Source organism: Equus przewalskii, chromosome 29 (assembly GCF_037783145.1).
Source record: "Equus przewalskii isolate Varuska chromosome 29, EquPr2, whole genome shotgun sequence".
In the NCBI taxonomy this organism is placed as follows: Eukaryota; Metazoa; Chordata; class Mammalia; order Perissodactyla; family Equidae; genus Equus; species Equus przewalskii.
The window spans coordinates 35,199,871-35,224,244 of record NC_091859.1 but is presented as its reverse complement, the minus strand read 5'-3'; the positions used below and the strand labels follow the sequence as shown (position 1 = coordinate 35,224,244).

The 24,374-nt window shown below is 59.8% G+C and overlaps 1 protein-coding gene across 4 annotated transcripts in view; it reads right to left on the bottom strand.

Annotated features, from left to right (window-relative positions):
* Positions 1-24,061, bottom strand: part of CYTH4 (cytohesin 4) — a 30,233-nt gene extending 6,172 nt beyond the window's left edge. For 2 of the 4 annotated variants that reach the window (XM_070600662.1, XM_070600660.1), the window contains exons 1-8: positions 23,862-24,061; positions 14,879-14,961; positions 12,797-12,861; positions 11,523-11,589; positions 9,940-10,058; positions 8,701-8,835; positions 7,304-7,416; positions 5,376-5,524 (exon numbers count right to left, since the gene is read on the bottom strand). In XM_070600662.1, the coding sequence (XP_070456763.1) occupies positions 5,376-5,524; positions 7,304-7,416; positions 8,701-8,835; positions 9,940-10,058; positions 11,523-11,589; positions 12,797-12,861; positions 14,879-14,961; positions 23,862-23,880 (750 nt within the window). In that variant the 5' untranslated portion in view covers positions 23,881-24,061. The remainder of the gene's footprint in view (positions 1-5,375; positions 5,525-7,303; positions 7,417-8,700; positions 8,836-9,939; positions 10,059-11,522; positions 11,590-12,796; positions 12,862-14,878; positions 14,962-23,861) is intronic. The other 2 variants (XM_070600663.1, XM_070600661.1) reach the window with 1 other exon arrangement.
* Positions 24,062-24,374: the final 313 nt, after the last annotated feature.

Below are 24,374 nucleotides of genomic sequence, written 5' to 3'. Positions count from 1 at the left end.
CTGGCCTTCTTGGTGGAAACCTCCTTGGTTCCCCCACCCCCGCCCCTACGTCATGACCCCCCGCCCCACAGTACTGGAGGCAGGCGAGTGGGGGTCAGCACCCCAGGGAGACGGCGCCCGGCTGCCGCACCGTGGCCCCCACACCGTCGGCATCTCCATGTCAGTTTGCTTGCTGGGGTTGACCTCCCGGAAGAGATGGGGAGCTCCTCCAGGGCAGGCCTGGGTGTCACAAGCCCGGGTCTCACCGGGGGCCAGGCCTAAAGCAACTGCTTGCTGACCCAGTGGATGATGGCTCCTACCCCTGCCCCCCGTTGGAAGTCCAGCCAGGGGCATGAAAACGCACGGCGGGACGAGAGCACCGGCTTTGGTGTCAGGCCGCCTGGGTTAAAATCCCAGCTGGGTCACTCAGCGTCTGTGTGACCCTGGGCATGCCCCTCAACCTCTCTGAGCTGCTGTGTGCTCGTGGGAAAAATGGACAGAAGACCGCTGAGTGGCCAGGGATCTGGGGGAAGTAAATGGCCTACACAGGCCTGGGAGCCCTGCTTTCCCCCATCCCTGGGAAGGTGACGAGGAGGGCGGAGGACAGCCCCCACCCTCACCTGGGCCACCCAGCACCGCTCCTACGGCTCCGATGAGTGAGCCGGGGACCGTCCCCCCGTGTCTGAGAGTGCTGGAGACAGGACGCTCTGCTGGAACCCGGACACCCCATACATGTTCACCTGTGCGTACACTTGTGTGTGAGCGTGCACATATATACAGACACGCAGACACAGACATGCACACTCTGGGGCACAGCAGCCAAGGTCAGGGCCAGAAAGCAGATTAGTTCTCCAAGGACCACTTCCCAGAAGTTAGTGCTGCTGAAATATGGAAGGAGCAAACTTGTAGGGTAATGAGTTCCTTGTCACCAGAGGTATGCAAGCCACTGTGGTGACCTCCCTGTGGGCCAGCTGTGGATGTCGGTGCTGGATCACCCCTGTGTGATTTGAACCCTCTGCCACGGGGCACTGCATTCCACGAACAACCTGCCCAGATTTCCAAGTATTTGGAGAAACATTCTAAACTGTCTCTTTCTGCTCATTCAGACCAGACCCAGGGCTGGGTCTCCACATCTAAGAGCATGAAACCATTTCCTCCTGTTGCGTTTGTGTGCGCTGCTGCTCAGGAGGTAGCTTCGAAATCTTAAATGAAGAATTTCACAAGTACTGTTGGACTCCCCCAAAGTTTTAGAGGCCGTGTTTGCTGGTTTTTAAAGGTCTTTTCTGACCTGAGCTCGGGGGTCTGGGCCGGGTGGGGGCGGGGCTGGTGCAGGCCAGAAGTGGATTTTCCTGGGCTTATGGAGGTGTCTTCCGGCTTCAGACTCCAGAGGCCCTGGGCTCAGCCTGGCTGTGGGGTGGGTGTGGGAAGAGCAGGGACCACGTTCTCTTTTCGGAGCCCCTGCCCCACCCAGCAGGAGGGCGGCCGCGCTGCCCCTGCCCCCCAGGCCCCGCCCGGCCCTGGCAATTCCCAAGTGGCACCGGCTGGTGGAACAAGGGTCTGCGGCAGGAAGGCCTTTGTCAGCAAAGCCATCAACACAGACAAACATTTGGGAGGCCCAAGGAGGCGGGAGGGGAGCAGAGGGGGCCTCGGCCGTATCAGCCTGCGCGCTCTGCCCCCACAAGGAAACAGCTCAGTGCACCCACATTTCCTGTATCTTGTAAACAGCGGCCCTCCCGCCCCCCAAGAAACACCCCTACACCAGGCACCACCAAACCATCCGGCCCTGCCGGCTCCTGGCTGGGGGGACATGATCAGAAAGACAATGGCCACCTTCCGGTGCTTCTGCTGGACTTGCATCCATCCATCCCCACCCCCTCAGTTCTCCTCTGGGGAGCCCCCCACTTTCTGAGCAGATTGCTCACGGGGTCGACACCCATTGCTCCTCGCCCCCAGGCTCCAGGAGGGGCTGAAGGACTCCCATGGGGCTAATCAGAGCATTCCGTCCTGCTGGCCAGTGACTGGTTCAGGGAGGGCCATGTGCCCCCAGCCAGCCAACAAGCCTTAATTCTGGGACTTTGGTTTAAATGGTTAAGCACCATGGCAGTCTGGAACTGCCTGAGGCCATTTCTGCCGCAGCGCAGCATGGGGAGGCCCTGTTTAAGTGGGAAGCTGAGGGAGGAGAGGGATGCTGAGAGATGGAGAGACCAGATTGAGCCCTGACCTCACTGGATGCAGCTGAGCCTGAAGCCTGATCTTTTCTGTTACGTGTGTTGAGATTCCTCCAGCTGGGAAGCAACCGCCAGCTGGGAAACACAGCTAAGTTCTCTGTCCCCAAATCTTGCCTCCCGGTCTCCGCAGAGGGGTGGGCTCTGGAGTCAGATAGACGTGGGTTCGAATCTGGACTCCTCCCAAACTACGAGAGCCCTGGCCAGCTCCCTCTCTTGGAACTCAGTTTCCCTCCCTGTAAACTGGGGATGGCACCTGCTGCCGGAAGTTGTCGGAGGACTGAATGAGACCATAGGGTGCCTGGTGCACGGTCAGTCCTGATGGAGACGCTCAGACAAGGACCCAGGAGGTCCGGGGCTGCCCACAGCAGAAGACGCCCTGAACTGGGAGACCGTTCCCCCGCCCGGGCCTCAGTTTCTCCAGAGGCTGGAGAGCCCTCTTCTGGCCCCCTCCTCCTCCCCTCTCCCAGCTCCCTCTGCAGGTGGCTCTTAAGGTGAGTGTTCCCCTCTCAGCATCTCTCGGGTGCCTGCCACGTGCCAGGCACTCGCCTGCTTCGCAGGAGAACAACGTGAGGTCAGTGCCGTCAGCCCACTTCGCAGACGGGGCCCCCAAGGCTCCCGCTCAAGGTCACAGCCGCAGAGCTGGGGTTTGACGGCCTGTCCTCCGGGTTCTCACCTGGTGCCTTCGCCCTGAGCCTCTCAGGCACTGCCCGGCCCCATCAGGGCGGCCAGGGGGAGCCCGGCTCAACCCGCCTGTCCCCCGACTGCCACCGCACGGCTCCCAAGGCCTGTCCCAGCCGCGCACCCTGCGGTCTGCGCACTCTGGAGGGGACCTCTCTCCAGGTGACGTATCTGTGTCAATTTAATTTCGTCAGCCAGGCCACTTAAAAGGGTCATGTGTCCTTGGCAGGGCCCGAGCTGGAGGAGCTTTAGGGAGAAGCCTCGCGCAAAGCGGCAAACTGAATATCTGCATCAGGCGCTTAAGGCGGAGTCCTTGGTTTACCTGTGGGCAAGATGAGGCCCAGAGAGAACTCGAGAAGACCCCCCCCCCCCGCAGCCACTCCACAGCAGCTGCCGTGAAAGCCGTGAACAGCAAGGGCCAGGCCTGTGCGTTCCGTTGATGGTGCCCTGGAAAGCCTCGGGACTAATTAGCCACTCCAATTACACCGGGCACTTCTGCACCTCACATTTCTGCACTCATCCTATGAGCTGGGAGCTCAGAGAGGTCAAGCCACTTACCTAACATCACACAACCAGAAAGCGGGGGAGCCAGGATGTGGCTGCGACTCCAGTGCTCTGTTCTGCCCCTCCCCCCTCACTCCCTCGCTGAGCGCCTGCCTCTTTCGCTGCCAAAGAGGATGATAAACCGGCCCCAGACCTCCCAGGCAGAGTGTGAAGCTAAATTGAGATAATAGACCCGAAAGCCCTTCGAGAGGAAAGTTATAAACTCTATACAAACCCAGTGCATTGTTACTAACAAAAGGCTGGAACTGGGGATAATGCCTAAGGAGGGAAACCTGGAGGGGCCGGGGCTGAGGCGGTAATGTGGCGCCTGGGACGAGGGACGGGATCCTTAACTCCTTCCCTGCCAGACACGCTGTGCGCGCTTCCCGCCGCGAACACCACCAGGAGATGAGGACCTGTGCAAACGCCTTTTTCTTTTCCGTGTCAGGCATTTTCCTCAGTGCTGGGGTTTAAAAATTATTATTAATTATGCTTAATAGTGACATCAACCGCCCCTTAGAGCTTGTGCTATGTACCTGACATAAGCTGTGACCTTTACATTTTTAAAAATTGCTACTCACAGCAGCTCTCTGACGCAGGTGTCATGATCCCGTCCCCCTGGTCCAGGGAATGGTGACGTGGGGAGGGTGGGTCATTACCCAAGGTCACCCCCGGGCTAACGATCTGAGCTCTAGCCAACGAAAGCCCTCATTCTATGTTGTGACCCCCTCCCCATGATGAACTTTCTCCCTGGGGACAAAGGAGGGTTGTGGGCTAAGGGTGGAGCCCTTCTCAAACGCCGAGGGGCGCCAGAATCATCCCAGACCCGGGCTCCCCAGATCTTGGTGTTCACACCCTCTCCTCCTCCTGCTGGGCTCTGGCTGGGAGCGGCCTGACGCTTTCCTGGTAGAAATGAACTGTCAATTCGTTTTTGCTAAGTCAGTCTCTGAATCTCTGGCTCCCGTGTTTACAAAACTGCTCCTGTCTCTGAGTTGCCCACAGGACACAGACAAACTCCCGAGGCTGGCGTTCGCAGACCTGGACATTCTGGCCCCACCTTAGTGCCCATCACTGTACATACATACCCGTGCCCCCCCCCCCCAGCCAGTCACTCTGGACGCCCCTCCCTTTCCCAACCAGGCCAGGTCTGGGTTCTGGCCGCTTCCTCTTTTTGGAACACCCTTTCCCTACATTTCCTCTGGGAAAACTCCTATTCAACCTACAAGGCCCAGTTCAAAAGTCACCTCCTCTGTGGAGTCTTCCAGGATGGCACCCTCCCCCTGTCCCCAGGTCGGTGATAGTAGTGTCCTCTGTGTCTCCAAAACTACGTTCCCATGGTCAGCCCGCATGACTCACGCAGGGCTGTGACTCACATCAGTATCCTCTTCCTAGCAGAGGGACCCTGAACTTGGGCTGGGCAGGCTCATGATTCATCGGCCCTGGGTCCCCGTGCCGGGCACAGGGCCTGGTGCAGTGTGGCAGGGGTGGGGCCGTTTGATGAGGAGACAGAGGCCCGGATTCTGCCTGGCTCTCGAGCTGACACGAAGCCTCGGGGACACCTTGGTTTCCTCCTCTCTGAAGGGAGAGGACTTGAGCACAGAGTCTGAGATTTCCGGCTCCGACACACAGAGTCGACGAATTGGGATGCTCAGAAACAGCCCTGGGCTGTGTGAGGCATCCTTTCTGGAAGGTGCATGACCAGAGTCCCCCAGAGCCTGAAGTCTGGGAGGACCTCCCCGGGGCGTCCATCTCTGGACGTCCTTCTTAAGTGGGTGCCACGTGGACGGGCCCATCTCAGTGCCAGCCTCGTTTGTGGCGGTCCCTCTCGGCAGAGCCTCCTCTTGGAGCAGTCTATCTCGGAGGAGCCCCTCTTGGGCCATCCACCTAAGGCCAGGCGCCTCCCGGATGCCTGGGGCCCAGGCTGGGTGCGGCCGCGCCCCCCCTTACCCGCAGCTGCTCCTCCGGGAGGTCGCTGCCGCCGTTGATGCCGCGGTTCATGGACACGAAGCGCTCGAAGGGCGGCCTGTCCCGCACGTTGGGGTTGTGCAGGCTGGTGTTGAGCATGATGATGGAGAAGGAAAGGACGTAGCAGGTGTCTGCGGGATGGGACAGCGGGTCAGTCCTGGCCCTGGTCACTCTCCCCTCCTTGCCTGACCCCTTCTAGAGCCCAAGGATCACCCGTCTCAAGGTCTCAAAGGTCTCTGCTGATCTCCTGACTTGGCACTCGAGGCCTGGCCTCACCTCCCCTCTTCCTGGACTCCCTTCTCCAAGCAAACGTCAGCCGCCACGTTCCCCGGCCCCGCTGCGCGCTCCGCTCCTGCCAGGTCCCCGCCAGGCCTGTCCCGCCTCCTCTTTTCACCGCTGTCACCCTGCTCCTCGCACAGCTCCAGCTCCAGCCTCTCCCTGCCGAGCCCTGCCAGCCCCCTGCCCACTCTGTTCTCTGCCTCCTCGGAGCTCGGAGAACACTCATTGTTGGCAGCAACGACAATACCACGTGCCGCGTGGCAATCTCGCTGGCACCGTGGGGCTCCTGGCCGGGCTCCGCTCCGTTGTTCAGACCGTCATGCGCTCGGGAGTGAGGCTGGGCTGAGCCTCTGGGAGGGAGGGGATCGCTACCCTGGGTCCCCTGTGGTGCTTTTAGGATCCAGAGCTGGGGAAGTCCAGCTGCGTCTCCAACTCTCCGGTTGACCTTGGGAGAGTACTTGACCTCTGAGCCTCAGCTTCCCCAACTGTGACGTCAGGAGGTTTAACTCTGAGTAGCTTCACGTTCTAGAACATGGATGACCGACCTCTGATCACGGTGGCACCTAATGCTGGCGCTTGCCCCGAGCTAAGCTCTTTACATCCTCACGACAATCCTGTGAAGCAGGTACTGTTACCACCCCATTTGACAGATGGGGAAACTGAGGCACAGGGAGGGTAAGTGACATGCCCGAGGTTACAGAATTAAGTAGTTGGACTATGAGTCAGATTTGGTGCTTTAAAGTTCCTTCCTTCTTACAAATTTTCATTGAGGACCTACTAAGGGCTGCGGGCTGGGATTCACTGAATAAATCTGATCTGGTCCCCGTCCTGTGGGGTGTTTAGACTTGTGGAGCTGACGGGGAATAAACAAGCACACCACCAATTTATCTGTCTCTACAGGGTAGGGCAATGCTCTGTGGGACTTGTCCGTGGACACGCAGCCAAAAAGTGGTGTGTCCGTGGACGAGTCACGCCACCTCTCTGAGTCTGTATTCTCTGCAGGGACCAGGACAGGGCAGAGGTCACGGAGTGGATGGAAGGATGCAATGACTTTGCACGGGTAAAGCACTTAGCACGGGGGAGCCCTCTATAGATGGAATTGGTTGCTGTTGTTATGGGAACTTTGGATACAGAGAAGAGGCCAGGATGAGTCTGCCAGGATGGATTAGACAAGTGTGGGGGGAGCGTGGACGACTGATCTTTGTTGATATCCTTCTATGCCCATTTGCCCCTTTGTCCTGCCCAGGCTGTTTCATGCTTCTGGGCCTTTGCTTAAATCCCCAAAGGCCCTTTCTCCCCTTGACTTCCTGGAGAACTCCTATTCATCCTTCAAAACCCCATTCAGACCCCACTGCCTCTGAGAAGCCATCCTGGACAGGCTGACTCCATCCCTGCCCTCAGACAGGGTGCTGCACCCTGTGCCATCATTTCCTGCCTCCTCTCCCAAAGATCATGCCCTGAGGCAGCTCTGCCCGACGAGCACCCAGCAGAGGACCTGGCATCGAGTTGGTGCTCAGCAAGGGCTCATGAAGGGTCTGGGTGCTTGGGGGAAGGCTGAGAGGATGGGGTGGCAGATCTGTGCCCACCATGCAGAAGGGGTCCCGGAGGCCTGGTCTCCCCCGCCCTGGTACCTGTGGACTGGAAGACTCCCGGGTTGCAGAGGCAATATCGGGTGGCAAACGTCTCCATCATCCGGTCGATCTTCTGGGCCTCACCCGGCAGCCGGAAGCTCCACAGGAACTGCCTGGGGGTGAACAGGCGTGGGCAGTGGGGGGGGGGGTGCTCTCAGGGGGACCCCGGGTCTGTGCCTGGCATCCGGTGCGTGGGGAGGGTAGGTGGGCTCTGTACCAGCAAGTGCCACGCACACAGGAGCATGCAAGAAATGCCTCTCGCTTGGAACCCGGGAGCTGCATGTGCTCCCCTCCGCCCGCTGGGGCCAGCCCCACCTGCCTGCCCACGCAGGGCCTCCACCTGCCCCGGTTCTGAGGCTCCCCGTGCCGGCCCAGGGCCCGAGGGTCTGATGGGGGACCCTGGCCAGTGCCTGCCTCGGCCGCGCCTCCCCTTCTTGGACCTCAGCTTCAGCTCTGGAGGTTGGTGATTTTCCCAGCTTCAAACTAAGGTGCCTGAGGGCGAGGGCCCCGCCTGCTTCTCTCATGGCTCCTGCGGGCCTCTCACAGGCCGTGCACTCAGGAACCACCCCATAAAGCCTTGATGGGTGGGTGAATGAACGAAGAAATGAACACACGAATCCTGGGGGCTGCCCCTCTCCCTTAAAGAGCCTGGGAGTCCGAGGGGAGGCTGCCTTGCCTGGATGGTGGCGGCTGCTTTCCTTTTTGCCTTGAAAACTCCTAAGCATCCTGCAACGCCCAGATCAAATGCCCCCTCTCAGGAGCCAATTTCCCAGGCATTGAGCAGCAGCACTTCCTATGGGCCAATTCTAAGCACTTCCTCATTTAGTCTTCACAACCCTTTGGGGCAGTTACCAGTATCATCCCCATTTTACAGATGAAGAAACTGAGGCACAGAGAGGTTTCTGTGACTTGCCCAAGGTCACACAGGGGGTGAATGGCAGAGCTGGGATTTGAACTGGGGTATCTGGCTCAGAGTTTGTGCCCCTAACCGATATCCTGTAATGCTTCCTGTAGTTGTAAAAATAAAAGTAGCAACAATAATATCCTAATTAGAAAATAATAAGTAATAATAAGTGCAATACATACTAAGCTGTATTAATGAAATAAAACAAGCGCTAAGCCAAAAAGCAGTGGGCACGGCCGTAGAAACAGTAATAACGATCACAAGGATTAAAGGTGTTACAACAGAGCTGTGATATAGGAACACTGGCAGGAGCGGGCGCGAGGGGCCTGGCGCTGTCCCGGGCCGTGCATGCCTATCGTCCCATCCAGCCTCGGCTCTGGGAGGCGGGACTGTCATTCATTGATTTTTGCTCCTGACCCTCTGTTTGTGCTGTTAGTTACGGGGATCACGATGCCCCCCCAAGGCCCGGGCCCCTGCCCCCTGGCCTGCTCACCTGAGGGCCTGGACGAGGTTGAGGTTGGCGAACTCGTGGCAGTCCACAAAGGCCTGGAGCACCTGCAGGTTGACGGGGTCCCTGGGGAGGGGGCGGAGGGAGGGCGGGGTGCACTTGAGCTCGCTGCCCCACCTCCTGGAGGGAGAGGAGGGGAGAGACGTCCTCCCTCGGATCCAGCCGCTGTCTGGTCTGCTCTCATCCACCTGACCCCGCCCCCCATGTGCACATGCGTGTCCTCACACTCGTGAGCAGACTCCCACACCTCACGGCCCCCTAGCACTGCGGTCACCGGGAGAGGAGCCCTGGCTTTGGAGCGGCCTGCCCCGAGTCAATCCTTCCTCTTCTCTGCCTGTGGGGACCCGCTCAAGCCACTTGACCTCCCCAAGCCCCGTGAGCTCATCTGTAAGGTGGAGCGATTCCTGCCTCCCCGCTCCCTGCTCCGCCCGGATCCTACATCCGGAAGCAAAGTGCATCCTCTGCTCGTTCAGGCGAAGGGACGTGTCCTCCGGGAGCCTGAGAGAAGGGATGCTGGCTCGCTGGCCCAGCTCCCCCCTTGTCCCTTACAGTCCACCCTTGCCCAGCAGCCCGAGGCCCTGTCATCGCTCCTCTGCCCAGCAGCCTCCCATGGGTCCTACCACTTGTCACCTGCTACTTCCCCGCTCCCGCGCTCCCTTCCAGTCTCACAGCCTGCTGTTCCCTGAGCACGCTTCTGCCCCAGAACCTTTGCATATGCTGTTCCCTCTGCCTGTAATGCTCTTCTCCCAGCTGTCTACACCGCTCACCTCCTTTAAGATTCCATCCAGCATCACCTCCAGGGGACCCTTCTGGTCCGCACTGTTTAAAATCACAGCCCGTGACCCGGGGTTCTCAGCACTTCTCACCTCCCCGCCCTGCTTTATTTGTATGCCAAAAAACTTATAGTTTTCTAACATATTTTCCGTATCTTGGGGTCCTTCCCACTAGAACGTACCTCCCTGGGGGCAGGAGCTCTGTCTGCCTCGTTCGCTGGTGTAAACCCAGGGCTTAGACCAGAGTCTGGCACACAGCAGATGCTAAGAAACACCCATTTGTTGCATAAGTGAGCGAGGAGGCGTTGGCTGAGGATCGGGAAGGGGGTGATCCCTCAGCCCCGCGCGCCCCAGGAGCCGGGACTTTACTCACGTACCTGCACACACGCACACACGCACACACACACCTGCGCGCCTCCTCCCCTGCCTCTCCGAGGCCCCGCGCCCGTACCTCTCCCCCAGGTAGGTGCCGATGGCCGTCTTGTTGAGGCCCTCGCCCTTGTACAGGAACTGGGCGATGTCCTGGACGTCGGGGCTCAGCAGCTTGTGCTCAGTGAGGTACTGGATGCCCTGCAGGGGCGCACAGAGCCGTGAGCAGCTGCCACAGCAGCCGGCGGGGGGCGGGGGGCAGGGAGCACTGGGGCCCGGCGTTCTGACACTGGCACAGCCCATTCTGGGGAGGTGTCCCTCCTTAATAGAAGCCACCTTTGTAAGGTGGTGAGTTCCCCATCACTGGAGGCGTGCAAAGGGCAGGGGGTTCGTGCAGTGAACCAGGGTCATGCCAGGTGTTCCCCAGGATCCCCTTCAGTCTGACACTCCTTGATTATATGCTTCAGTGATTCTGTGAATTTATTATTTTAAGACTCAATGATTCAGCCATTCCTTTTGTCTCCTTGAAATTCATGCTATTTAAAAATAGTGTTTCATTTTTTCTCGCAAGTAATCTACGTCCATTGTATAAAAATTAGAAAAAACAGCTAAGTCGAAAGGGGAGGCCGACAGTTTCCGTGGCGGTGACTGTCCTTCCCTTTCTGTGTGAAAGCGGGGTGCGCCCCGTCCCCCTCGTGGAAGCCCGTCGTGCTGACTGGCAGCCCGCGAGCATCTCTCCCACGGCCCCGCCCCTCGGGGTCTGTCACTCAAATCTGAGGAGCTCGGGGGGCGGGGCTTGGCTTCTGCAATGAGTTCTCTGTGTCCCTGTTCGTTTTGGGGAAGAGGCTGCTGGAGGGGCAGGTTGTGGCAGCTCTGAGTGACAGCAGAGGGCACTGGGGACCCCTCAGTGCGCCCCCCAGCCCCCATGTGAGTTAGTGCTGGTGTGTGTGTGTTTATGTGCGGCACAGTCTGTGCGGATGGGGCAGGGGTCCGGGGGTCTGCAGCTGTGGGAGGTGAATGGGTGTGCGACACTGTGGGTTGCGATGGGAAGACAGGTGGCCTTTGAAGACCGAGGAGTACATTTCCAGGGACCCCAGCTCGGCAGTCCCTGTTGGCTGCCCTGACGCCATCTCTGTCTGTCAACCTGTGACTTCCTCCTGTCTCTGTTCCTGCAGGGTGAGGGGTGCTGGGGGCTGGGGCTGCTCTGAGGCCAGTGAGGGTGGAGTGGGGGTGGGACAGGGGGAGAGCAGTGACTGAGCCCTGAGCCCTCAGTGCTCTGCGCCAGCAGCCCAGGACTGGCTTCCCCCAGCTGAGTGTCTGGAAGACACTTCTGGAGAATCTAAGGGTCCCGTTGTCCACGGCCCTGCTCACAGAGGAGGACGCAGAGGCCCAGAGCCAGGGACCCTGAGTCCGTGGACATGATAGACTCCGTCCCATCCCCCGGGCTCCCGCCTCATGACCAGGGGCTACTGTGCTGTGGGGTGACAGAGCCCCAGCCGTGACAGGCCGTAGGGTACTGCACAAGATGCACAGCCCCGTGGGGCCTCAGCTTCCTCATCTGTAAAGTGGGTAATTATCTTGGTTGAGCGGAACAAGAGGATGCTGTGAAGGTGCCCAGTGTGCAGCCCCTCAACCCTGTGACCCGAACCCCCCACAGCTGCCTACCTTCACAGGGTCCATGTTGAACTTCTTGCGCCCGATACACAGCTCCTTCTCCTTCTGGGCCATCCGGCTGTGGATGTGAGGATGTCAGCCTGGACTGCCCAGGACCCCAGGGCCCCTCCAATCCCCAAGGAGCCCTGGGGACCTTGAGGACCGCCCTCAGCTAGAGCCAATATTCTCTAGGGGCCTCCAAGTGGGGTCCCCAGGCCCTGCAGGAGAATCAGCGGGGAGGGCATGAGAAATGCCCAGTCTGGGCCCTCCCAGAGTCACCAACCCACACTGTCCCCATGGGCCCAGTGCCAGCACCCTAACCAACGCGGGAGGCACGGCCTCAGGAGCCCAGAGCTGCTTTGGGGAGCACTTGGGGCGCCTGTGCTCGGAACGGGGTCAGGACAGCAGGGCGGCCGGGCCGAGGAGACCCCGCTCCACTGCCCTGGCCGAGCACCGAGGACGAGTCCCTTCCTCTCTCTGAGACTCAGTTTTCTCATCTGTAAAATGGGGGCAACGCCTCCCAACATCATTGGGGGTTAAAACGCTGGCAGGAGGTACTCTGGAAATATTACGTTGTTGCTATTGCTGGGGCTGGAACAGAACCCGGAGGTGCGGGCCTGTGCTTGGTGCACGGTGCGCGTGTGTGCACTGGTGTGTGGGGGCTGGAAAGGTGGAGGTCAGGGGGATCGGGAACAATGGGGTGGCAGGGGCAGGCTGGGGATTTCCTGGGACACCGAACATAGGAGTCAGTGCCCTGGGGCCCTAGGGGATTATGTAGGGACCAACCTTCCCATCGCACAAGTAGGGAAACTGAGGCCCGAGAGGAGAGAGGACCAGCCCCAGGTCACAGAGGCAGTGGGGTCTTCCCATAGAAGGGGCAGGCGGATGACACCCTGTGGGCGGGGTGAGTGGACCAGCCTCGGCCTCGCGACAGGCCAGGCTCCTGTCCCCGTGCGGCCCTTGGCTTCCTCGTCCTCGTCCTCTGGGCTCAGCTTTCCTTCTCCCCGGCCCCTCCCAGGATGCTCCTGGGCAGTGATCGGTCAGGGCTGGGTCAGGGCCTTCGGGTGGAGGGGCCGTGAGGACGGGGCTGTCTCTCAGGAGAGGGGGCTGTCTGGAAGCCAGGACCAGAGCAGACCACGGGAGGGAGTCTCGGGCGCCCTGTTCCTGCCTCGCCGCCCCTACCTCCTCCTCCAGGGCCGACCCCTGACGTCACCAGGGCCAGGCCCAGGTGTGGGCCCTGCACATTCACGGTGGGGATATTGGGGTCCCCTGGCCAGACCCCTCACCTCTCCTCTGCTGTCTCGAAGCAGTCAATTTGGGCGAACACATCTGCAATCTCGTCTTTCAGTTTCTGTGGGGCAGGGGCACCACGGGGAGAGAGGGTCAGGGGCAGAGGTCAGACAGGAAGGATTTCACGAACCCCGTGCCTGCTCTCCACCCCCACCGCCCCACCATTCCCACCCTGGGCATCACTCCCAGACCTCTCTGTCCTGAGCCGCCACTGAGGGACCCCCCACAACCGACAGGTCCCTCCCCAGATGCCTCATATCCTCAAGACCCCAAGCCAGACTTATGGCCTCTGTCTACACCCTTCCTTCTGCCAGCTCCTGTCTTGGGGGAGGCAGTCCCCAAGCCCCCACCCTTGCCCCACTCTATTCCTGCCTTCCCATCTCTCCCCTCTGCAGCTGGGAAGTCTCCTGCCCTCTAGCCAAGCCCACGGACCAGTCCTCCTCCACTGGCTGCCATCTTTCTGAAGCACAGCTTGGCGCCTGCCCTTCCCCTGTTCCAACTCCTTCCATGGCTCCCTATTGCCTCCCTAGTCGAGAGGGACAAATTCCCACCCTACGATCAGGCCCCAACTCCTCTCTGGCTTCCCTGCATCCATCCATCTACTCTGTCACTCCACTCGGCTCAGCGCCCACTGTGTGCCCGGTGCTATGGGTTCCCCAGAGCACGAGACTGCACAGACCCTCTTCTCAGGGACTTTGCAGTTCCGGTGGAATTTACAGAAGAGGACACTGAGGCGCAGAGAGATGAAGCAGTGTGTCTAAGGTCCGGCTCCAAGCCTGTGCTCTCCCCGGCTCCCCCAGCCTGTTTCACCTTGACCCTGCAGGGGGCGCCCAGGGGCAGAGGAGATCCCGGGACTCCACCAGCCACCACCACCGGGCAGCCGTGGCAGCTTGGCCAACGTCCTCCTGCAGGGCAGCAGCATGAGCACCTGGCCAGAGCCCTCACAGGCACTGCAGCCCCTCCCTCACCTCCCCTGAGGTCTGTGGGATGGGGGTGGTCCCGGTGGCTTGTCCTGGGACCCAGGGCCAGCGTGGGGCCTGGAGCCCCTGAGATCTCGGCCGAGTGACTGAGTGGCCTCCCCACAAATAAAATGGGGGCTCACTTGCAAGTATTCATTGAGCACCTGCTGTGCTCTGACTGTTGGGCTGTGGATACAGCGATGGGCGGGACAGACCCGGCTCCACACCACGGAGCTCAGAGTCTAGAGGGGTTGCGCTCATGGTGGTCACGGGGCAAATGAAATGACCGCGCAGCAAATTCCTGGAGCAACGGCACAGAAAGAGCCTGGCGCATGGTGGGTGCTCAGCAAATACACACTGAGTGAGTGATTTTGTGTCTTCCTCCCTCCCTGGAATCTCAGGGGCACGTGGGTCAGGTGGGGATGGGGTCCTGGGCGCTGCAGCAGGGCAGTCAGTGCAGCATCCAGGAGGAGGTTGCACTGGAGCTGAGAACACGCGGATGGGAAGGAAGAGCCATGAGGAGAGCTGGGAGAGTCTCAGGCAGAGGGAATTGCAGTGCAAAGGCCCTGGGGCAGGACGGAGGGTGGCACATCACAGAACAGGCCAGGGCCTGTCTCAGAAGGTTCCTGAGAATCAGAGGAGCTAACGTCTGAGAAGCTGGTGAATGGGCAGATCAGGGCACATTGACTGAGTGGTCTGAGGGGGAAGCTGAGGCCCAGCGCGGGGCTGAGACCTGATGGACGCCACACAGGTGGGAGTAGCACCTGCCAAGCGACGTGGGATCTGGAGCCCCAGGTGGGACTGGCACACAGCAAGTGTGCAATCCATTGCCCCTCCCCTTCCCACTCTCCTGGCTCTCTCTGGGTCCTGGTGGCTGAGCTGGGAGGGGGACTCCCCTGGGAATGCTGCTCCCCACACTCCTGGGGGCCTGGGCTGAGGCCGGGTGCGGGCTGGGTCTGGCTCCACCCTCAAAGCAGGCTGGGGTCCGGAGCGAGAGGGAGTGTGAGAGCGTGCTCGAGTGTCTGCTTACGGGTGGGCGTGGCTTGTCAGTGTGAACACGTGTGTGTGAGTGTGTGCGAGCTGGAGCACGTGTCTGTGTCAGTGTGAGCGTGCCCCCACCTGGATGTCCTCCAGAAGCTGCTTCCGGTGCCACTTGATCCGCTGCAGCTCCTCGGCCTCCCCGCTGCTCAGCTCCGTGGGGTCTGGAGAGGGAAGGACCCCTGGTCACCGGCGCCTTCGCCGCCCTCCCCTCCATCGCTGGCTCGGCCACACCGGCCGGCTCTCCCCTCCCCGGCGCCCTCTTCCCTCCAGACACACCGGGGCTCGCTTGCCCTCTTCGCTCAGGCTCAGCTCAGAGGCCGCCTCCTCTGAGAGGCCTTCCCAGACCACTCTGTCCAAAGCAGCCCCTCCCCCACCCTCCCCTCCTACCCAGCGCTGTTCCTTCTTCCCTCCGGGCACAGACTCCCTGACTCTTGTTTGCTTGGATGGTTTCTGTCCCTCTCACCACCCTCTCTGCTCCACAAAGGCAGGCACTCCAGCTATTTCGCTCACTGCTGCATCCCCAGCACCTAGAAAGATCCTGAGACCCAGCAGCCCAACAAAATACTTGCCGGAGGCACCTCCCTTCCCGGGAACTTTAATTTACTCCTTCACTGGATCACGTGTCGATCGTTTATTCCCTTACTTACTACTGTGTTTAAAGATTGGCCCTGAGCTAACGCCTATTGCCAATCTTCTTCTTCTCCTTCTCCCAAAGCCCCCCAGTAGACAGTTGTGTATTTTTAGTTGTGGGTCCTTCTAGTTGTGGCATGTGGGATGCCGCCTCAGTGTGGCCTGATGAGCAGTGCTACGTCCTCACCCGGGATCCAAATTATCGAAACCCTGGGCCACCAAAGTGGAGCGCAGGGACTTAAGCACTTGGCCCCTATTCCCTGACTTATTTGCATAGCCAGGAAGTGGCATATCGTTTTGCCTCACGCCCCATTGGCCAGATGTAGTCACACGGCCACATGTAGCTGCAAAGGAGGCTGGGAAATGAGCCTTTAGGACGGTGGTCCTGATATCCTTACTACGTCAGATGGGGAGACTGGATCTGTGGGGACATTTTGTAATTTCTGCCCCCATCACTGAGGCTCTGAGAGGTGGGTGACCTGGCCAGGGTCCCACAGGGACGAGTTGCTGAGCCAGGGTGGGCCCTTGCGTTGGGCGGGTACAAAGTCGGTGCCCTTTGCTCTTCCCAGGAAATGAATGAAAGGAGACACGTGTGTGCCGGTGTCCTGTGCAAGGCGCCACAGAGATTGCCACGCCTGGGCCAGCTGGCCCGCCTCCACCGCCATTGTTCCTGTTCCACCCACAACACTCTCCTGGTCAAAATCTCCAAGGAGACTCCCTGTTACTTGGAAGGAGGAGTCCTCGTCCTGGTCCTGGGGCCTCCCCAGTCTCCCGGCCTCTCCAGCCAGCCTTCCACACCATCCAACAAGAGCCCGCCAGTCCAGCCTGCCCGCTCCTCACTGCCCCAAATCGTCTCGCTCTCCGTCTCACTCCCCCCCTTCCCCTGCGTGGTTCCTCCGTGCTGGGGTGCCTCCTCCCGCCTCCTGTCCACACCCTCCCCAACGCTCAAGCCCTAGCTTTGGGAAGCGCCTGGCCATGCTTCTTTTTTCCTTCTTCTCCCCAAAGCCCCCCAGTCCATAGTTGTATATTCTAGTCGTAGGTCCTTCTGGTTGTGCTGTGTGGGACGCTGCCTCAGCATGGCCTGATGAGTGGTGCTAGGTCCGTGCCATGGATCTGAACCTGAGAAAACTTGGGCCGCCAAAGCAGAATGTGCGAACTTAAGCACTGGACCACGGGGCCAGCCTCTGGTCATGCATTTAAAGGCTTTACAAGGACAGACATTCTCTCTCCCAGAAAGCAGAGAGGAAGCCAAGCCCGCCATTTCCCTCCTCCCCCTCCTGCTGACTGAGGAGCCATCTTAGACTTTGAGATGGAAGCTGGGTGTTGGGGTGTCAGGGCGCCAAGATGGAAGGAACCCGGGTCCCCGGGCAAACGTGTGGAGAGCAGTCATCATATTCCCCTCGACCAGCTACCCACTTGGACTTTCAACGAGAGAGAAATAAGTTTTGAGAATGTCTCAGTCACCATTATCCTGAGTTTTTGTTACAGCAGCCAAACTGAAGGACAATATAGTGTCCTTTTCTGTGAAACATGAACCTAATTCTTACCTGGAGGGTGGTTGTTAGGATTAAAGGAACCGAATTTTGTCAAACACCCAGCAAGTATCTGACATACGGCGAGGGGCCAACACTCGTCTGATGGCTGCTGTGATGTGCCATCCGGCTCTTCAGGGCTGGGGCACCCGTTCTCTCGGCTGCTGGTGGGGGTGTGGGGTAGCCCACTAATGGCTCCCAGCTGGGTCCCTCCCCAGGAACTCGGCTCAGCCAGATGGAGCTGCCTCACCCGAGGACGTGCCCCTCCCAAGGGGCGGCCACTGCTTAAACAGCCAAGACCCTTCGCCTGGGTTCTGGACCTGAGGCAGTGTCAGACTCAGGACCTATTGACTGAAGAAGAGGCCGGGGCCCCAGAAGGAAGGGTCCTGCAACACTGTGGCGAGTACATGCGGTCATGATTCCCCTGGTCAAGCAGCCCAGATGGGTCTGTCTGACCCACTGAGTCACAAAGTCGGGCGAGCCCGATAGCATCCTTTGTAAGCGGTTCACCCAAGAATGGGCATGAGCAGAGCCAGAAGGCTCCAGTGAGCCCCGTGGACAACCCAGACCCCCGTGTCACCCACTGCCGATGCACCAGGTCCCTCAGATCACCCCGTGTCTGCAGGGGTGGGTCCCTTGTAACCTTCTGACAAAGGAGGAAAATGCCTAAACTCAGTTCCAGGATGGGTGGCTCCGTGTTTGGCTACAAATAAAAACCAGACAGCCGTTGAACTACAGTCCTGCTCAGCCGTGTTCCAGAATGACAGTGGTGAAAAGTACTCCCAGTGGGCAGAGCTTTGCACGGGGCACCTGGTCATCCATTCCATGTGGAAAGAGAAGTAACATGAAGCAAGGATATACACGTGTGTGGGCGGTAGAGAATGGCTTGACTTCTTGGTCCGAAGCTGGAAAGAAGGGAGGCTGGAAGGTCGGGAACAGAGAAGTCTGGGGAAGAGGCAAGCAATGGCCCTTTGGGTGTGGGCACAGAGTGTGAAGATCTTTGTAAAGCCCACTGACATTCCCCAGCAAGCATCCACCACAAGAGAGGCCCTGAGCCACTGAGCAGACAAGATGACTTGGCCAGTGACATCAGCCAGCCTCTGACTGGCCGGCCCAGTGCTGGCGCAAGGCCGCATGAACGAAGTAGCCATGTGGCCTGGATGGACGCCACGCGTGGACCCACTCAACAGGCTTCTCAGGCTACTGCCACCTCAATGCCTGAGCTGCCAGCCACGGGGACTCATGATTTCTTGAGACCAGCCGACAACCCTGGGGCAACTTGATTACATTGGGCTCTTTCTCTTCTGCAAAGGCCGGTGATTCATCTTGACTGGAACCCACACGCATTCTGAACACGTGGTTTCCTTTCCTGCCCGCAGAGTCTTGGCTAGCACCGCTATCTCAGGGCTTCCCGAGCGTTTCCAGGGTCCTCGCACCGGACGCCACATAACATCACATTAGACCACGTACCCCATTCACAGTAACGGAGGTGTGGCAGGAGCGTCTGGCCGTGGGAACCCCTGGTCCTCTCATATTTCACCACCAGAAGACGCCGGCCTGAAGGATCGATGGAGCCGCCCCCCGAGGGTGCAGCTGAGGTGTCAGTGTGGAGACGATGTCCCGCATGGGTGGGGCGCCATCCTCCAGGATGCGCTGTACACCCCAAATCCACCACTGTTAGATGGTGCTCTGTCCCCGGAGGTCATCTACATGGATCCAGGGACAAGGAGCGGGAGTGGCTCCGTGCACCATCCTCCCAATGAGCCACTTGGGGGTTTTCCTTTCTCTCCCTGCAACTCTGAGCTTTGTGGGTCTGGAGATCCTGGTTTCCAGGGGCGTGGGGGAGGTGGCACTTACATCAGGGGAGAAAGCAAGAGTCTCATTAAACTTTAAGCTCAAAAACACCTACTCCATGCCAGCAGCTCCGTATAAATGATGTCGGTTAATCCTCACAACTCTTCGAAGTGGGTCTTTTTCAGCTTAGAGCACTGAGGCTCAAAGAGATGAAGTGACCTCCCCGGGGTCACACAGCCGGCACGTGGCAGCGCTGGGATCAGAACCCTGGTTTGCCGACACCCAGGCCTCTGCCCCAGGACAGGTGGATTCTGCATGCCGTTAGCGACAGGCAGGGATGGAAGGGGTGACGGGCCATCCGCGTGGAGGCGTGAGCAGGGACGAAGCAGGGAGGCGGTGCTGGAGGCTGGACCCGGCCCTCCTCTGTCGGGAGTGGAAGGGAGGCTGAAGGGGGCTGAGCTCCACGGCGGAAAAACCCAGCCATCTCCAGCTGACTTGGGGTGAATGCTCAGCCTTTCTTGTTTGGCTGGTTTGCTGTCTGCCATTTTCCTGCTGGCTGGGCTGGGTCCTGCAGGCCTGTCTCTGGCCCCGGGCCCCCTCCCGGTGGAGGCTGTGGGCGTGCCAGCGAGCTGCTGGTTACGGAGAAGCCAGGCTGGGCACCAGTGTTTGTGGATAACCCACAATGCGGATGGTCAAGGGGCAAGCGAGGGGGTTCCCCCGGCTGGTCCTAGGCCGACTTCTCCTCTCCCTGTGCGGTCTCCTTAACTCCTGGCTGTCCCTCCTCTTGTGGGCTGAGGACACTCATGTCCTTGGCTCCAGCCCCTTCCTGAGCTTCAGACTCTTCTGTGCCCCTGCATACAGGCCATCATCTCACCTGTCATTGTCATCAGAACAGAACTCCTAGAATTTCCCTGCAACCTGGCCCCCTTCCTGCCATCCCGAGCCGCAGGACCGGCCCCCCGACACCTCGGCCAGAAACCCTGGGCCACCTGGATGCTCAGCTCTCTCTCACCCCTCACGTCTCCTCCATCACCAAGCCCTGTCCATCTTTCTGTTTCTACGGTCCCCACCCTTGCTCAGACCACCGGCTCCTCTGTCTGGATGGACTGCAGGCCCCCCGACGGCTCCCCGCCTCCACTTTGCCCCTGCAATCTGGCCTCCCGTGGCGTCCCATTGTCCTGGGGCTAAAGACCTGAAGTCTTAGCGGGCCCACCCTGTCCTCATCCCACACTGCGCCCACCCCCTGCCCCAGGCTTCAGACCTCCTGGCCGCGCTTCCTTCACTCCCACGTGCTCTCTTTCTCCACGGCCTTTGCACATGCTGTTCCCGTGTCTGGAATGCCCTTCCTCCTCCTCTCTGCCCAGTAGCTCCTACTGATCCTCTCGCTGTCCTCTCAGGTGCCCTCCTGTGCTCCGTCCGGGCCCCGTCCTCTCCCTCGCCTCCTTCCCATCCCCTGCAGCAGTTCTGGGAGCTGCATGGCTCAACAGAAAAACCAGGCCGCTGGCTAGGGGCAGGCGTGCTGGTTGAGCACCTACTATGTGCCAGGTCCTGTGTGCCCCAGGCTCTTCCTGTCCACTATCTTGTTTGACCCTGACAACAGCTCTAGAAGGAAGGTATTGCTAATCTCATTCTTCAGATGAGGCATCTGAGGCTCAGAGAGGTTAAGCGACCTCCCCAAGGTGACACAGCTGGCAGGTGGTGGAGCTGGGATTCATGCCCAGAGCCATCTGGGGCTCCGAGGCCCCAGCCCTGACTTTGATCTTCTGAAACCACAGTGGCTATACAAACCATCCAAACCTCAGACGGTCACCCTGGATGTTCTAACGGAAACGCCGACCGCGGCTCCGTGTCTGAGGATGAAGACAAGCGGCAGAAGGATGCCCACTGTTGGAGCGCCTCTCCCTGTTTGTGCAGGAAGCACACTACGCCAAGAGCACGGAGCTGGGAAACTGAGGCACAGGCGTGGGTGGGAACAGCTTTCCCAGGGGAGGGGATGCTGGGGGGACTGGGGGTTGTTTGCGTTTCTTTTTCATTGACCTCCTTTCGTAGTTTGACAGGTGTCTCCATGAAGCCCCTCAGTCCACTGTCCCCTTTTGTCAGGTCCTGACCCCAACAGGTGGCAACTGGCCAAATGCATCTGACCCCACGGGGCGGGGCTGATGGCCTGGATGCTGTGTCCACGACGGCGGCTGCGGTGTACGAGGGCCCTCGACCCTTCACCTATTTGTTAAAAAGGGGGAATGTCTCCCCATTTCAGAGCTGAGGACACTGAGGTTCAGGGAAAGGGGCCAAGGACACAGCCTCAGAGGGGCCACTTCATTGGTGTGGCTCATGGGAGATGGGTCTTTAGTAATAATAATAGTAAAACACAAAAAATAATGAAGTGATGATGACAACTACCACCACGAGCTGTTTACTCCCGCTTGGCTCTGTGCCGTCCACACCTCGCAAAGGCCACGTTCGAGTCAGCACGTGACTCATGGCCGGCGTGGCTGCCCTCCGCCCCGAGTGCCCAGGCCGCCGCGCTGCCCGGTGCCCACCCCAAACATCTCCCCAGCTCCTCCCCACTTCCCCTTTGTCCTTCCTCTTTCCCATCGTATTTTTAGAAATCTCTCGGCTTGCAGCCCCGCTTCCAGGGCAGCTGGCCTGGCTTCCCCTTTCCAGGGCAGGAGGAGCGCGCTGTCCTGGGGCCCTGCAGGCAGAGGCCCCCCAAAGTCGGGGCGAGGGGCGCCTGGGGCAGGAGGGGCGAATCCGGCCGAGCTGCGCCCCGCCCCGCCCCAGGCCCTGCGGGTGCATCGTGCGGCTTCCTCCGCCCAGCTGAGCCGCCTCTATTTTTAACTGTGCTTGTCTTCAGGCGCTAGCCCGGGGTTGTCTTTGGTCACGTCGGAGCGTTGTTGCCTGCACCTCTCATCTTCCCTGCAGGCCTGGGCGGAGGGGGCCTGACCTGCCTCTGGTTGTCACAGACACCCACGCCCGGAGGAGGGGAGGCAGCCCTGGGGGGCTCTTTGCTACCATCCTGTCTGTTGTACAGGTGGAGAAACTGAGACCTACAGAAAGAAGCAGCCCGTCATGACTGCAGCAGGTTGGTGCCGAGCTGGGACCTGAGCCAGATCTGGCTGTCTCTAAGCACCCACTCATTGCCCACTTCCTCAGGTCAGGCTCGGTGATGGTACCCACGGACACATAATGGATCTGAGCTCAGAGAGGGGAATTTACCAGGCTGTAGAGGAGCTTCGATTAAGACCCAGTCTGGGTAACAGAAGAGTGACCTTCCTTCTTTCCCTCCCTCTGCCTCCTCCAGGAAGTCTTCCCACATCTCCCCTGCCTGGGTGGAGAGAGTTGCTTCCTCTCATGCCCTAGGCCTGTGTCCATTCGCACGTCTGCCCGGGGGCGTTGTTCTGCAGAATCTGTCTCCTCCTGCCTCGCATCCCGGACTAGCAGCTCCCCCAGGGCTGTCCCCAGCTCGCACAGCACAGGGCCTGCATACCAGAGGACTGTGTATAGAATGAATGAATGAACGAATGAATGAATGAATAGAAGAACCAATCAGTGGAGACGTCAGATCTCCCAGCAGACTGTCTGCATTGACCCCACTGCCTCCTCGTCCTCCCAGGGCCAGCCTGAGCAGACCAGACACTCTGTCTCTGGCCCCCTCGGACCTCGTGCTCCTGCCCTCCTACAGCCGGCTGACCCAGGCGCTCTCCTCCCAGGTGCTTGTCCCTATTCTGCCATTTACTGCCCCAGCTCACGTCTCTGAGCCTCGGTGCCCTCATTTGCATCACAGGGGCAACCGCCCCAGTTCCTAAGGACCTACTTATGTGAAGACCCCAGAGAACGAGCTCATCATGGTGGAGGACCGGCAGTGTGGGGGGAGGGTGGGAGATTACTTCTCACTGTCACTTCTCTTCCCCCATCGGCTGAGCAGCCTCGAGCCAGCCACTGCTACTCGTCGGGTCTCTTGCCTCATAGCTGTCACTTAGGACGTGTTCCCTGAGCCTGCGCGGGCTGTGAGCCACCTGCCCCCAAAAGCCTGGAGGAGAAGCAGGGGCTCGGGGAGAGAGCACTGGATGTGGAGTCTGCAGGACTGCTTCGTCTTCTGGCTCCCTTGTTCCCTCTGTCAACAGGGCTGTGGAAATGGATCGGTGGTCCTCTAACTGTGTCCCCAGAGCCCACGGGGCGAGGGGAGGCCCAGGGCACTGGCTCAGACTGCTCTGGGGTAGGTGTTGCATGCAGAAAGGGCGCTGTTGCTAACAGGCCCAACGTCACCTGCGCCTGGGGACCTGGACAGCTCCCGGCAGCCCTTGTCTTCTGGAATTCCAGGCAGTGCCGGAACATTCTGGGATGCAGGGCACAGAGACCTGGCCTGTCGTCCTCTGTCTGCTCACAGAAACTCGTGCTGCCCCGTTCCCTCCTATCCCAACCGCACAGCCCCCTTCCCTCTTCCCTCCACACCCATTGTCCTGCTTCCTGGGGGTGGGGGGGCTCAGCCGTGGTCCCCTGCTGCTCATTCCTGGCCTCCTGTACGGGCTGCAGGCAGTGTCCTCAGCCTCCTCAAAGGCCACCTCACCCCCCAAAAGCCAAACAGGGGGCTTCAGGGCCCTTGTACCACCCAGACAGACATCCTCGTCACCAACATCATCATCTTCAACACAGGCAACCTTTCTCAGTCCCGCCTCGGGGCCTTTGTGCTGGCTCCTCCTCCTGCTGGAATGGTCTTGCCCCAGAAACCCACATGGACGCCCCCTGGCCCCTTCAGGTCTCTGCTCAAGTGGCGTCCCTCTTGAGGCCTCTGCCACCCTCCTAATATACTTTACTGCTCATCGCCCTGCCGTCACCAGCAGACACGTCACACCAATAGTTCATGGGCTGTCTCCCTCTGGAGGGTAAGCTCGTGAGAGTGTGGACGGCGCCTGCTCCGCTCGCTGTACCCCCAGCCCCCGGAACGCAGCGTGGCTCCCGGCCCGAGCTTGTAAACGTCGCTGCATGCTTCTGCATTTCCCACCCGTGCACCTCGATTGCTCCCAGGATCCTGCGGGGCAAGCACAGTCATCCCCATTCTACAGAACAGGAAACTGAGCCCCAGAGGGTTTGGCCCAGGTGCTTACCTGGGTGGCACAAGTCCATCCTGAAGCCCCGGGGAAGGGTAGCCCGTGCTCCTGTTGCCCGTTGACCCAGCGGCTGCTCGGCTGGCCAGGCAGGGATGTGTCACCTCGGCTACGACAGGCCCCTTCCCGCTCACCCCGCCCAGCCCTTGTGGGGAGGAAGTCCTGTCTGTCGCCTGGGGCTGTGCGCAGGCCCTTGACACAGCGGTACTTCCTAAAAATCGGCAGTTTCGAGTGGCGGGGACTCTTTGCATTTTGGGTGTGAGCAGGGAGGGGACAGAGGCAAAGAGATGAACAGAGGGATGAGCAGGGGTTAAAAAGGGAAAGACATGAGACAGAGGGAAACACACACACACACACACACACACACACACACACGCACACACAGGGGTCACTGGAGGACAGAGCCTTCTCTGGGAAACAGCGGGCATTTACTCAGCCACTGCCCCACGTATAAGCTGCAGGGTCACTCAGCTTGGACAGTCCAGGCTGGGCCCTGTAGAGTCCACCCCACAC